The 15,196-nt window shown below is 38.1% G+C and overlaps 2 protein-coding genes across 2 annotated transcripts in view; one reads left to right on the forward strand and one right to left on the reverse strand.

Annotated features, from left to right (window-relative positions):
* The window catches only part of LOC124802794 (phosphatidylinositol-3-phosphatase SAC1), a 77,772-nt gene extending 70,682 nt beyond the window's left edge, over nucleotides 1–7,090 (forward strand). The window contains exon 13 of the mRNA XM_047263796.1: nucleotides 6,029–7,090. Within this exon, the coding sequence (XP_047119752.1) occupies nucleotides 6,029–6,177 (149 nt within the window). The 3' untranslated portion in view covers nucleotides 6,178–7,090. The remainder of the gene's footprint in view (nucleotides 1–6,028) is intronic.
* A 6,976-nt stretch (nucleotides 7,091–14,066) lies between these two features.
* LOC124802993 (triple QxxK/R motif-containing protein-like) overlaps nucleotides 14,067–15,196 on the reverse strand; it is a 51,561-nt gene continuing 50,431 nt past the window's right edge. The window contains exon 4 of the mRNA XM_047264093.1: nucleotides 14,067–14,590. Within this exon, the coding sequence (XP_047120049.1) occupies nucleotides 14,501–14,590 (90 nt within the window). The 3' untranslated portion in view covers nucleotides 14,067–14,500. The remainder of the gene's footprint in view (nucleotides 14,591–15,196) is intronic.

The following is a 15,196-nucleotide window of genomic DNA, read 5'->3' on the forward strand; positions in this document are numbered from 1 at the left end:
CACATGCTGCTGCATGCATACCGATATAGGATCAGTTGAGTTTTTACTATTATAGCTTTGAAAATTCCACAAAGCAATTGTTCAGTTAAAAAAACTAATGTGACCATACAAAATATGTCCGTGATTGAAAAGAAGATTGATGTCAGCAATGTGTGTATACAATTATTCTTATTCATCTAGTGGTGTTCCGTATAAATTGGAGCAGCCGTTCTCTCTCACATAATGGTCCATTTTTCCATCAATTTACAATAAACAGTTGCTAGAAGAATAGATTAATAATGTGCTTCTGGGTGTTCTGCTGAATTGTTGTTTCCATTTTATGCAGACAGCACAGATGTTCCTGTTCTGTAATCGAGATAGAATAGCTATTTTTTACTTAGATATAGTGGTTTTGAATTTGAATTATCAGTGAGTTTATTTGCTGTTAAGTCACACAGTCACATCTCTATGGGTCACAATTCTTATTTGAAATATTTTAGGAAGATGATCTAAAATTAATACTTTCATTTTACAGTGTGTTTCTCTAGTTCCAAAAATGCTAGGCTAGGACTATATTAGATCAATTCCAATTATAATTACTTCTATTGTTTACATTTCCTCCCTCATCCTTACATATTTTTGTGTTTTATTTTCCACACCTACCCATGCCACACAGACTTGTGCCTGGCAGTCTTCTTATGCCTCCATCTAGTCCTTGCATGCCCCACCTGACAGCGCTCTTCGGTCACCCCACCCATACCTCCTGCTATCCCTCCTCCTTCCCTGCCCCACTCCAGACTGCCACTTAATGTGATTGTTGCTTTCTGGCCAGAGCTGCCAGACATGGCTGTCATGAGTGAGTGAGGTGCTTGTGTGAATGTGAAGGAGGCTTGGCTGAAAGGTAATTATGTAACACTGGGCCTGTTTGTAATCAACATGTCATCTTTAGTGGGTAACAACCTATCCTTTTCCTAATATTGATATCTCTGTTAATTTATATGGACAGAAACTTTAGTTTATTAAAACATGGTAATTCAGTGCTCAGTTTGCTTAAAAGTCATCTCAAATTGTGTAAGTCTGATTCATAATGGAACACTGTTGCCAACAAAGAGAAAACAGTTGTTGCCATAAAAGATGGTGTGTGGCTTGTTCAGTTCAAGTTTGCTCACTGCCTGGACTCCAACCAACCAAGATCTTCACTTGATCCATCTGTTGAAATATCAAGGAAGCTGATAACATAAACTCAGTTACAATCACAAAAATTTGGAGATTACAAAGAAATTACCATGCTCACATAAGTCTTGTGAAATTTGGACTACTTATATACTGGCAAATGTTTTCACGATATTCAGAACATAACAGAAATGAGAAAGCATTACATTAATCATTGAAATAATTGCAGGAATATCTTGAGCGTGTCATCCAGCATGCCAGGACAGTAGAAATAAAGAAGACACACAATGTAGATTGACAATACCAAGAAACGTTCTGGCAAAATAAATGTATGTGCTGGACTAGTACTCGAACCTGAGATCTTTACCTTTCATGGGCAAGTGCTCTACCAGCTGAGCTACCCAAACATGACTTGTGACACATTCTTACAGCTCCATGCCAGTACCCCTCTCCTGCCTTGTAGAGTTCTTTTTTCCAGGAGTGCTAGTCCCACAAGGTAAGCAAGAGAGTCCAAGAAGTTTGGAAAGTAGGTGATGAGTTACTGGTGCAAATGAAGCTGTGAAGGTGGGCCCGGAGTTGGCTTGGATAGCGCAGCTGGTAGAGCTCTTCCTAATAAAAGACAGTATTTCCAGTTCTGGTCCAATGCACAATTTTAATCTGCCAGGAATTCTCATATCAGTGCTCACTCTGCTGTGGAGTAAAAATTCATTCTGCAAATAGCAAGAAAATTTTTGCTGAAAAAGAAAAATATTTTGACAATGGATATAAGCTTAAGTGCTAAGAAGTCTTTCTCTGGAAATATTTTCTCACGCCTTATATGGAAGTGAAACATAGACAATAAGTGGTAGAGCTAAGAAGAAAAAGGAAACGTTTGATATATTGCACCACAATAGAAAGTTGGAGGTTAAATGGCTAGATTGAGTAACTGTTGAGAAAAGAAAAGTGCTTTATAGCACAATTTGAGTAAAGTAAATGATTGGTTGATAGGCCGCAGTCTGGGATATGTATATTGTGGAGTAGTAAATTTGGTTATGGAGCCGTGAAATATTTGGGTTTAAAGAGAGATTGTACAGGGAGAGAGGTTGGAAGACAAAAAGCAGGTTGAAATAGAGATAGTTATGCATGCAGAGAGGGAGGGGGAGGGGGGGGGGGGGGAGGAGAGAGAGAGAGAGAGAGAGAGAGAGAGAGAGAGAGAGAAGCTGTGCATCTGTAACAAACCCAAGCAGTAGCCCTCTTACGTTTTAATGGTGCCCCATAAGCATAAAATGCCCTCTAGATACACTCATCAGTAATTTTTGCTATCCACAATATTTTAAGCATTCACTGGTATCAACTACCTCAAAAGCATCCTTTCTCTCACCATTGCAATTGTCTGTTTCACACCTATAAAGGAAAACTCTCCAGACAAAGATCTATATTTCAAATTTTTTGTTGATGTTTGTGGTTCTTTTTGTTTAAAGTTTTCCTTACCAGATTTACTCTGCACATTAGGCATTTCAGATTGCACCTATCTGCTGATATGTTAGTTCTGAAAAAGGCAGAATTGTCCACATTGTGTAGCTGTTATCTGTCCGACCACATCTACTTAAAATCCTCTGGCAGTACATTGGTTTCATAACTTTTTACACAAGTCAGTGTAGTGCCTCCAATAACATTGACCCCAGAAAAGTGCCTTAAGTGTTTCTTTTGGGAATCTTCAACGCCAAGTGATTTTTTATTCTCCATGGTCCTAGCAGTCTCCAAACTTATGTTCTCAGAATATCATCTCTGAGATCTGGACCCACCAACAATTAATCTTTTAACACTTGTGCCATGTAGCCACATTCTTGTGCTTGTATTGCCTTCAGTTATCAAGTAAGAAATGTGGTGCAGAGGTAACACACTGGACTTACATACCATGTATTAATGCTCTGTGTGGCCATCCAGATTTAGGTTTCCTGTTATTCTCTAATTCACTTAAGGCAATGGTTGGGTGGTTCCTCTGAAAAGGGTGCTGGTGATTTCTGCTGCTCTGTCACTATCCAGTCAGAGCTATTGTTCCATTTTTAATGACCTCATCATCAACTGGATGTTGAACCCTTTCCGTCCTTCAGTTATCGGTTCATTGCAAACATTCTTTCATGCCTGAAAAACTATTATACTTAACTGCAAGGTGTTTCTAGATTATGTGATGTAATTAGTTCAATTATTTTTCATTTTCTGTGTATAAATTTTTCATTTGCTGTTTTTTATTTCTTGTTAATTAAGTATCTTTTGTGGGATCTTTCTGAACTACCCCTCTCATTAAGTTCTTTAGCCCTGGTCTGTGCTTACTTAAGAGAATTAGTCCATGTTTAAGTTTCGTTTATTTTCCACATCTGTTATTTGCTTTGTTATATTTGTCATTTATTTTTTCTCCACATTTTTTTCCAGTCCATTTAACTTCATCTAAAGCTTTCACTTGCTTATTATTGTAGTATTTTCCGTATCAATACTATGATTTCAATATCACTATTTCAGTATTTAAAGGTGATTTCTAAATATGTTCCTATTAAAATATAGTCTCTCTCATGGATTATTTACATGGATAACCCAAAAAGAATATACATATTCTTGATATCACTGTGTCATGACTTAACAAGCCAAAGCCTTTTTATTTTTATTTGTTATCATCATTTGTTGTTGCAAAAATTTGATCCCATGAATTCTGTTTTTCTTAGACAAAGAAAATCAACTGAGCTAGAATGTATGAAAGTATTTGTATTTAACAAAAATACTTTTCATAAAAACAAAGGTTATTCAGTTCTGATCTCATTTTGTACACATTCTCAGAGATTTTTAGAACTATAAACAGCATTCTAAAAAGTTACTTGTATCAAAGGGATAGATGGCTATTCACCGTATAGGAGATGTTAAGTCACGAACAGACACAACAAAAGACAGCTATACATTTATTCTTTCGGCCAAAAAGCCTTCTTCTAAAGTCAAGTCCACACACACACACACACACACACACACACACACACACACACACAAAAGATTCACTCGGGCACAATTCACATATACTTGATATACTTGACTACTGTCTCTGGCCCCTGAGACCAGACTGTGAGCAACTGTGCCTGATGGTAGAGGCAGTGTGTAGATACTGGGGATAAGGAGGAGGCAGGAGCAGGGAGGGGGAGGATGCAGTCCGTTTTTGGGAGCATGCAGGGATGTGGCGGGGCTGCTGGGTATAATTGGGAAATTTTAGGAGGGGGTGGGCAGAAAAGGTGAGAAGTAGAGGCAGCGGCAAGAGATTAGTGGGTGTGCTGGTAGAATAGAAGACTGTTTAATGCTGGAATGGAAGCAGGGAAGGGGCCAGGTGGGTGGAAGACGACGACTACTGAAAGTTGAGACCAGAAGGGTTACAGGAACATAGGATATATGGCCAGAAAAGTTCACACCTGTGCAGTTCAGAAAACAGGTGTTGGTAGGTAGTGTATAGATGGTGCAAGCTGTTAAGCAGTCACTGAAGTGAAGCAATGGTGTTGGGCACCATGTTCAGCAACTGGGTGATCCAGCTCTCTTTTGGTCACAGTTTGTCGGTGGCCTTTGACGTGGACAGACAACTTATTGGTTGTCATGCCCACAGAAAGCAGTGTAGTGGTTGTAACTTAGTTAGTAAATCATACTACTGCTTTCACAGATAGCCCTGCCTTTGATAGGATTGATGATACCTGTGACTGAACTGGAGTAGGGGGATGGTGGTGGTGGTGGTGGTGGTGGTGGTGGTGGTGGTGGTGGTAGGATGTGTGGGACAGGTCATGCATCTAGATCTACTGTGAGGATATGAGCAATGAAGCAAGAAGAAGGGAGCAGAAGTGGAGGAGGAGGAGATTAGTGTTTTAACGTTCCCTTGACAGTAAGGTCATTAGAGATGGAGCACAAACTTGGATTAGGGAAGGATGGGGAAGGAAATCAGCCATGCCCATTCAAGGGAACCATCCCAGCAGTTACCTGAAGTGGTTCAGGGAAATCATGGAAAACCTAAATCAGGACGTCCGGAAGCAGGTTCAAATCATCGTCCTCCCGAATGCGAGTCCAGTGTGCTAACCACAGACATGGGTAATACATAGGTTCTGTGAGCAGCGGAACACCACTATGGGAGGAGTGGGAAGGATACTGTGTAGGACATTCCTCATTCCATGGAACGATGAGAGGTATTAAAAATCCTGGCGTAGAAAGTGATTCACTTGATCCAGACATGGGTAGTACTGAGTCGTGAGGGGACTGCTTCTTTGTGGCCAGATGGTGAGAATGTGAAATGTAGTGGGTGGTAAGTGATTGGTAGAGACAAGCATAGTAGATCTGTATTCTTACAAGACTGAGATTCACTTAATATATTTGAAGAGAGACTGCTCATCAGTACAAATGTGACGACTATGGGTAACTAGACTGTCTTGGTATGGAATAGGTAGCAGCTGTTGAAGTGGAGGTACTGCTGGTGGTTGGTAGGTTTGATATGGACGGAGGTACTGATGTCGCCATCTTAGAGGGGGACATCAACATGCAGCTCGTTGGGTTGAGGAAGACCAGGTGAAGTGAATGGAGGAGAAGGTGTAGAGGTTCTTCTGCAGGAATGTGGATAAGGTTGCCCTCAGCCTCAGTCATGAAGATGTCATCAGTGAATCTGAACAATTATTCCAGCCTGGATTTTCCATTGTTTGATGATTTTACTTTTATCAAAGGCAGAACAATAACATTTTGGAAAAAAATCATGTTACACTGGCTTTTTTTTTCATGTACAGTTTCTGACTTCAGTATTTAAGAATAAACAATATTAAAGTTGTACTTTGATTTATCTACCTTACTGTTGCCAGTATTAATAAAAAAATGTTCTTTTTTCTTGTTTCAGAATATAACACAGAGAGTCTTCTGTACTTACTGTTCTGGGCTTCAATGGTATCTGTGACCTCAATGATAATTATGATATATGGCACTGAGTTTGTGGATTATCCAAAGCTGTGTGAACTCAGAGGATCCTCAGCGCTTTCTTTAGAATAGCAGTAGATAATTCTATTGCTAATTCCAGTTATTCTTGTCACTCCTAAGTACCATTTCCATAACAGTGATAGATTCTAGTAAACATATTTTTTGTTGTACATGGAGCAGCATAATTTTACCTTGCCACTTCAAGCACTACTACATGAATGTATCTACATTCAGTCTAACATATCTTCTGAAAAGCATGGTAGTAAACAAAAGAACAGAACTACATGTTTCTGTTTAAGCAGATTATAGATAGACTGTGAAGAGGCAGTCCACATAACCTTTTAGTCTTTTAACTAAATAGAAAGATTTACTTTTAAGAAATGAGGTTAGCATTCATTTCAGGAAATATAGTCTGTGGTTTCCTGTAGTCTTTCGTTTAGGTGATATGAATAAGAGATCTGCAGAAATATTTTTCTGCAGTCTCATTTTGTTCAAAAAATGAATAATATTCCATATTCTTGTACTAAGTAAAATTTTAATGCATAACCTCTTTAATTATACATTAGGTACTATTTCCTGTTAAAACCAAACCAAAATTTTTATGACTTAACTTTTGGTACTGAGCAAATTAGAAAGTAGAATTTGTTTCATTTTGCAGTTAGAATCTTGGTCACTCACATTTTTTAGTTATTTTGCCAGATTTGATTCTGGCAGTTCACAGATAGTCTGTGTGCATTTGTTATACAATATATTGCTTTTTGTCATACAATATATTGCTTGTTGCATCAATTGTTAGGGTTGTATCCAACTGCCAGTTTTCTGTTCACCTCTTTCTGTGTTTATCACAGGTAATCATGAAGCTCCTTCTGTATATACATGTACATATGTCCAGAGGTTAAGATAGTGTAGTAGTAGAGGATATACCAACCAGCCCCCCCCCCCCTCTCTCTCTCTCTCTCTCTCTCTCTCTCTCTCTCTCTCTCTCTCTGTCACACACACACACACACACACACACACACACACACACACACACACACACACAGAGAGAGAGAGAGAGAGAGAGAGAGAGAGAGAGAGAGAGAGAGAGATTCAGTTCATTTTGAAGCTAAATAGGAAAGGAGAATAATGAATATGTATTGTAAGATCCCAAAGTGAAGAGAAGAAAAGTTTCTCTAAATGACTTGTTATTCAAGAATGGGAAAATAAAGGCCAGTTGTTCCACACATTATCATGTCACTGCCTGCACTTGCATTTACTTTTATGTTGCTATCTGTTGCTCCTTGGTTCTGCATAACTTTTCATCCTGTCATTTTTTACAGATCCTTGAGGAAAAAACTTTGATTTTGAAAGTTTCTTCTTTTGGAAGCATCCATTAACCATGCCATGAATTTCATTTCTTTAATACAGATTCCATCCTTGTTTGCAGCTTTAATATTTATGTTCTCTAATTCCTCTCCATCCCTGCCCCTTTAGTTCAAGAAATATCCAACTCGAAGTAGCTGCCTGTGGTTATAGCTCTGCCATCCTTCACAAAGGGACTGTTACACTACAGGAGATGAGGAGTAGAAGCAGGTTAAAAAAAATACTGTTGCAGTACTGTTGTGGTCAGCAAGTGAATCACAATTGACAACTGCCCAAATATATTATATCAGACACATTAGCAACTGTGAAAAGATTTGATCATTGTAGATGAAAATATTTTATGAATGGCGAGCTTTCGGATGTGGTTCTTGTCAGAGAAAAGGTTGCACCAGAATATCAAATAACTGTGGTAATTGAAAAGATAGAATGTAAAAAGCTAAAGAAGCAGAGTAAGGAGAGTTGTCATCCATCAACTTACTGGCCAGCAAGCTAGATTCACAGGGTGATTTTAAATTTTGTTATTGCCCTGTGAAATTATTAAGAGTGCCAATTTATGCAGCTGTTGACAACATGGATGTGCATGGCAGTGTGATAAACGGTTGCATATCATTTGTTGTATGCTTTCTAATGGAAAGTTATCTCTGCACATGAGACCAAGCCACGAATTTCATTTCTGCCTAATCATTCTTCCATCAAGTTCACTTAATATATGTTTCTTAATCCATCCACTAATCAGGCCTGTCCCAAAAGCTATGGCCAGAAATGCTTTGTTTAACATTTAGTGACTTTCTTTTATTGGTAATAGCCTTTTACTTTTCATTTACTAACAGTTTTGGCTTTCATTCTTTCAAACATATTTTTTTCCTTCTCTCTACAGCTTTTAAATTGTGATAGTGCCACCACTCCCTGCTTTTTGTTTTGTGTGTTGAAAGCTTCACACATCTTAATTCTGTTCATACATCCACTGAGAATATTTTCTTCCATATCCATTTCAGTGATTCCTATATGAAGTGAATGAGGTGCATACCTTTGTTTATAATAGTGTACTTTTTTGTATATATGTACATACTGAGAATTGTAAATCTTCCATAATATTGTACAAACAATGCTCAGGAGGCACAAATAAAGTGTCATGCTAAGCAAAAATATAATGTAATTTAACAAGATATATCATGGTGATATATTTATATTCTTCCAATTCGTGTGTTGGAAGAATTCGAATTTTGTTCTGTGAAACAAAAAAGGGAAGATGCAAATATTTTGCATCTCTGATATCATATTTTTAAGTTTCAACTATTAAAGTAATTTAATTGGATGGATAATTTAGAGGTTCCATTGTTTAATCCTTGTATTATAACCGTATTAATTCTAAGTCCTACCTGGCAAAGCAGGAAGAAATTAGCCTATCATTTTATAGGGCGAGCCATTATTATCTGCACTTTTTTGTGATACTAGTTATTGGCTTTTTTTTTTTATTGCTGTGTCATAATCTCAAATTTCTCTGCAAAATTATACAATTCTTATACAGGTTCTTTATTATCATAGTGTATTTTTAAATATTAGACTCTGTAAATAATCTTGCTGTACCTGATAGTTAGTATGATTTTCTGGCAAATGTGGCATTTTCAAATAAACATTATTATTCATTCACGTGGGCTTATGTATTATATTATGACAAGTGTTAAACAATTGTCATGTAAATAATAGTGAATGAATTAACTGTAGTTTGTATTTCTATGGGTGCTGCAGAAGAGGGAAAATAGTGCGTTATCAGAAGGCATGTATTTAGTAAGCAGTCATTTAATTCAGCAGTAGTAAGAAATCAGAAATTGATTACATTTTTGTAATGTGCGATTACAGTAGGTACACATACTTCCGACATTGAGGTGCAGATGTTGATGACTTCAAGCAGTTTTCATACTCGCACTTTAATGTGTGTGAATACTGTTTTACACATTTTGAAGGCCCTTTAAAAACATTACAGACAGAGAGTGAATAGCTAAAAGGCAAAATTCACTCATTCAGTTTTAGAGCTGCACTTGCATTGCACTTTCCCAGGTGATGATCCACACAAACAATAAACTTTAATGACTTTCTATTAAGTTAAAATGTGATAAAAACTGAGATATGGCAGCAGCCGAGTTTTATAGTAGCGTTAGGCAATAAAAATGTTATTCTTTTTGCATGTAAGTGAAACTTACTTGAAAAATGATGTTTGATATCTTTGTGATAGAACATCATGTACCAGTGATTCTGTCCATGACTAAACATTCCATTAACTTAATTATATAGTACAGATTTATTTCACTCATTTGTAAGCAGCAGTTCCTTCTGTGGTGCTGCTGCTTCTCACATGCATATACTCATTTTGCAGGCATAATTTAATGTGCAATGGTAAGTTTAAATTTTTTTTCTGCTCAAATGTAGAATTAAAATGTGGTTTATCCACTTCATTTCTGCACAAATTAGTGGATAGAATTGTAATCCATACAACTTAAAAAATACATCGAAATATGATCTTCGGATTAAAACAACAATTATCAGAGATCACAGTGAAATGTAATGCATGTATCTGCAAATACCTACAGCATCTGATTAACCATCAGTGGTGTTGCCCTTGAGACTATTGACAACACACCTGTCACCAAGTTTCTTCATAATTGCTGAACTGAAACTGCCCCAAGAGGTAAATATTTCAGACAAAGGCAGCCTTGTTAATTTCCAGGTCACTGCATTCAATTAATTTACACATTTATAATTTTGTACAGGTAACATATTGTTGCACATTACATCACTTGCTTGGAAATTTCCAGTATCTTAATTGTTCAGTAATTTGGCTTTTCTTTCACATTGCATCACTTTCTTTCTCTCACCTGTTTAGAGAAGAATACAACAGTATTTGCTAAGACTATGATCTTCCATTTGTAGCAGGAGTGTAGGTAAACTAGTCCAAGTTCTTGATTCTTAGTAGTTTGTGTCATTTTGTTCTATCACAAATGACTGTTAAAGTTTTTTAAAATGTATATGTTGTAAGTTATTTAGAAACAGTATATTTTTGTATTTGCGAGTGTACAGTTTTGGTGCTTTTTTAATGAAGCTGGTGTAAATCTTTCCTCAGATGACATTATTCAAAGTAACAGTATATATTAGCTATTGTATACCAAAAATAATGTAGTAACTTTGAAACAGAATAAAATATTTTCAAGAAAGTATAATTTGCAGTGTGTTTTTGTACTAGAGCTTTGGTTCTATCACACATGCTTTGCCCAAGACATTTTCTTTTCATTTTTAGGTGAGTAATGCTTGCTATGCCCATGGCATTCAATAAGCCACAAGATTTAGGTCCTTGGGGGAACTCTGTCTTTACAGGGTATGGGTCTGTGAAACCTGAATTACCTGAGACAGCTCAGCACTGCCAATCCTCTATAACCGTAAGCTCTTTGCTTGCTTCAGCAACCACCATACGATGTCGCTGTGGAACATTGTGTGTCACACGGTGCAAGAACCTTAGCTTAACCTTAGGTATCAAAGAAGATAGTAAAACCCATCAACCTCTCTGTTAACTATGTGTGTGTGTGTATGAGGTGAATGGTGAGCAATCTCTGATGCAACTCGTGAATCCTAGTTAAATAGTGTTTATCCTTGCAAATAGGATCTATCTGAGGGGATCCTTATTTACTTAGCTGTTTGTGAGATGCCAATGGATCCTATATCATTTACGAATGCTCTCTCTGGTTTGGGTGGCCACTGAATGTTGTTAACACCCAGACAGAAGAGAGACCTCACATGGCTAGTATGTCTACGAAGCCTGTTAACAGTTGAGAAAAGTACTGCAAGTAATGGACCATTGTGACTTAACTATTGGTAAATAATAATATATTGTTGTAATGATGTTAGCTCGGCGAATCACGTCTAAAATAATGAGAGCAAAGTTTGTAATATTTCTGGCTCTGTTTAGAGGCCAGTGGAAGCTAGTCATTGTATTCATATTTTCTTTATACCTTTACAATATATTTCTAAAAACAATGTCAGTGGATATGATAGTATTTCCCAATTGACAAACATTAGTTACTCCTGAACTTGGTCATTCATTGCTTGTTCTACCTTATCCAATGTTTTGCATATGCAAAAAAGTCAAGTTAGTTCATGATTTGGATTCCAAAACTTTGGGGCCTTTTATAATTGGCTGGATAAGTCTGTTTGTAAGCCTGGGGAATGTAAGTATGTACTACCTATTATATGATGATTTGTGGTAAAGTACTGTGATGTTCCACCTAACTTTGGGTTAAGGAAAGCTCCACTGAAGCTGGCTTCCTTTTCCCTTCTCTCTTCTGTCCACATCACCTCCAATCAGATCATGCACTGTTTTCTCTCACCGCTCTTCTTCCCTCACTGCCCCCATGATGTGACCATTCTCTCCTGTCCCCCTCCATTTCTTCCTCTACATTTCTCTCTCTCCATCTCCCCTCCCCCCCCCCCAAACTCTTTTTGCTATTTCCTCTGTACTCTGTCCCACTGCCCCTCTCGCAGTGTCCTTCCCTGCCCCCAACCCACCTCCATCAGGTCAGGCAACTGCTTTTAATAATCAAGCATCAATAATCACTCTTGCTGTGACTGCAGGGGTGTCCGTTTGGAGGTCTGTGTGATTGTGTTTGTGAAAGTGTGTGCTTTTACTAGAAAAAGAGCTATTGCTCAAAAGCTATTGGGAATGCTGTTTTCTGTTACACGTTTCTGAGCCCCACGCATCAATCCACTATAGGTGAGTGGTTGTGTTTCATTACTTTACGGACACTACTGGCCATTAAAATTGCTACACCAAGAAGAAATGCAGATGATAAACGGGTATTCATTGGACAAATATACTAGAACTGACATGTGCTTACATTTTCACGCAATTTGTGTGCATACATCCTGAGAAATCAGTACCCAGAACAACCACCTCTTGCTGTAATAATGGCCTCGATATACCTGGGCATTGAGTCAAACAGAGCTTGGATGGCGTGTACAGGTACAGTTAGCTGCCCATGCAGCTTCAACACGATACCACAGTTCATCAAGAGTAGTGACTGGCGTATTGTGACGAGCCGGTTGCTAGGCCACCATTGACCAGACGTTTTCAATTGGTGAGAGATCTGGAGAATGTGCTGGCCATGGCAGCAGTCGAACATTTTCTGTATCCAGAAAGGCCCGTACAGTACCTGCAACATGCTGTTGTGCATTATCCTGCTGAAATGAAGGGTTTCGCAGGGATTGAACGAAGGGTAGAGCCACGGGTCGTAACACATCTGAAATGTAACGTCCACTGTTCAAAGTGCCATCAATTCGAACAAGAGGTGACCGAGACGTGTAACCAATGGCACCCCACACCATGACGCCAGATGATATACCAGTATGGCGATGATGAATACACGCTTCCAATGTGCGTTCACCGCATTGTCGCCAAACATGGATGCGACCATCATGATGCTGTAAACAGAACCTGGATTCATCCGAAAAAATGACGTTTTGCCATTCATGCACCCAGGTTCATCGTTGAGTACACCATCGCAGGCGCTCCTGTCTGTGATGCAGCGTCAAGGGTAACCGGAGCCATGATCTCCGAGCTGATAGTCCATGCTGCTGCAAACGTCGTCGAACTGTTCGTGCAGATGGTTGTCGTCTTGCAAACGTCCCCATCCTCTGACTCAGGGATCGAGATGTGGCTGCACGATCCGTTACAGCCATTCGGATAAGATGCCTGTCTTCTCGACTGCTAGTGATACGAGGCTGTTGGTATCCAGCACGGCGTTCCATATTACCCTCCTGAACCCACCAATTCTATATTGTGCTAACAGTCATTGGATCTCGACCAACGCGAGCAGCAATGTCGTGATATGATAAACCGCAATCGCGATAGGCTACAATCCGACCTTTATCAAAGTCGGAAACGTGATGGTAGGCATTTTCCTCCTTACACAAGGTATCACAACAACGTTTCGCCAGGCAACGCTGGTGAACTGCTGTTCGTGTATGAGAAATCGGTTGGAAACTTTCCTCATGTCAGCACGTTGTAGGTGTCGCCACCGGCACCAACCTTGTGTGAATGCTCTGAAAAGCTAATCAGCTGCATATCACAGCATCTTCTTCCTGTCGGTTAAATTTCTTGTCTGTAGCATGTCATCTTCGTGGTGTAGCAATTTTAATGGCCAGTAGTGTATTTATACAGTCAGGAACTTTTATGGAGCCACTGGAGATGTGAAAGTCAATGTCCCAGAAAACAGCATGCCGATATGATGAGGAGAAATGGACAGAAAACAAGGTGTTAAAGGTATGGTGGCATGACTTAGCCCTGGGTCCAGATCCTGAACCAATTAAACAATTTATCGTCATTTCTGTGTGCTTGTTTGTTATTATGTCCCTCTTCTGTTTAGTGAGTATGAGCTATCCTCACATACGTAAATAAATAAATTTGATTTTTGCAGTCATATACAAAAAATGCTCATATTTAAAGAAATGAATTAGGTAAACAGTGTGTCATAAATCATACATGTCACATTGAGGGCAGTGATGTAGCCAAGATTTTTTTACCTTTCTGCAGTAAATAAAAGATTTTTTCCTGAGGAGGTTTATTTGACTTTGTAAAATTTTACAGAAAATAGGAATTGATGCCATCAGCAAAATTTGAAACACCACAGTACAGTCTTATATAAAACCACATTAAAAATATCTTTTACACGACTGTGGCATCCTTATGGTAATGTATAATCAGTCTCTTTCCCAACAAATTACAGTACTTAATTCCACTATAAGAAAATCCAAATAACAAATATTTTATGTTGTATTTATACAGAAAATACCAAACGAGATCATAGATGTCATGTTATTTTCCATTATTTCAATATGTCATGTCATAAAAACACTCATTTGATACTTAACACCTGTGTAATTGGAGACTTTAGTCTTATAAATGTAAACTTGTTATTCTTAAAGTATAAAAGCAAGGAATCAATCATTTTTCAGACCAAGCAAATAGTGCGGTGTAGTACTATTGTTCTTAATGAGAACGATCAGCAAGCAAAGCATAAAAAATGCAATATACACAGACACATAGTGCCAACATAGCTCCAACCATGATGCTCACCTCCTGAAACACATTAATTATCAGCAAGTTATTACAAGAAACAAAGAAATATGAGTAGCATTAAATGAACGTGAACTCTTTTTGTTTCATAAATGTTAAGGCAATATGATTACAAAACGTTCTATCAAACACAATAAATATACCAAGAAAAACAAGATACTGGGTACACAAGAGCAATAACTGCTTTATTTTCTGAATAGAATTTTACAAATTTACACCAACATTTGTGAAAATTACAACACCCAGGAAGAATCACCCAAATTAATCTTAATTTTGTGGCTGTGTAAAAGAGTGCACCAGAAATCGAGCGATTCGGGTTGCATCTTCTCTTGTGTGACTAGAAAGGTGCTACACAAAGCTCATTACATGAAAAACTTTCTACTTGGGTGCAAACATGAATCAGTGTGTACACACGGCAGACAAGGGAAAAAAAAATTTATCGAAGTCAAGTGACTATACTTTCCGTCAGAACCATAAAACTTACCAATCCTTTGAATGGTTATGGTTTTATAGACCAGTGTAGAACTTCCCCGGAACTTTAGGAAACAAAAATCAGAAAGATTTTTGATGTACCTTGCATGCTTTCGAATTAAGAAAGTATAAATTCGA

Source organism: Schistocerca piceifrons, chromosome 6 (assembly GCF_021461385.2).
Source record: "Schistocerca piceifrons isolate TAMUIC-IGC-003096 chromosome 6, iqSchPice1.1, whole genome shotgun sequence".
Classification (NCBI taxonomy): domain Eukaryota; kingdom Metazoa; phylum Arthropoda; class Insecta; order Orthoptera; family Acrididae; genus Schistocerca; species Schistocerca piceifrons.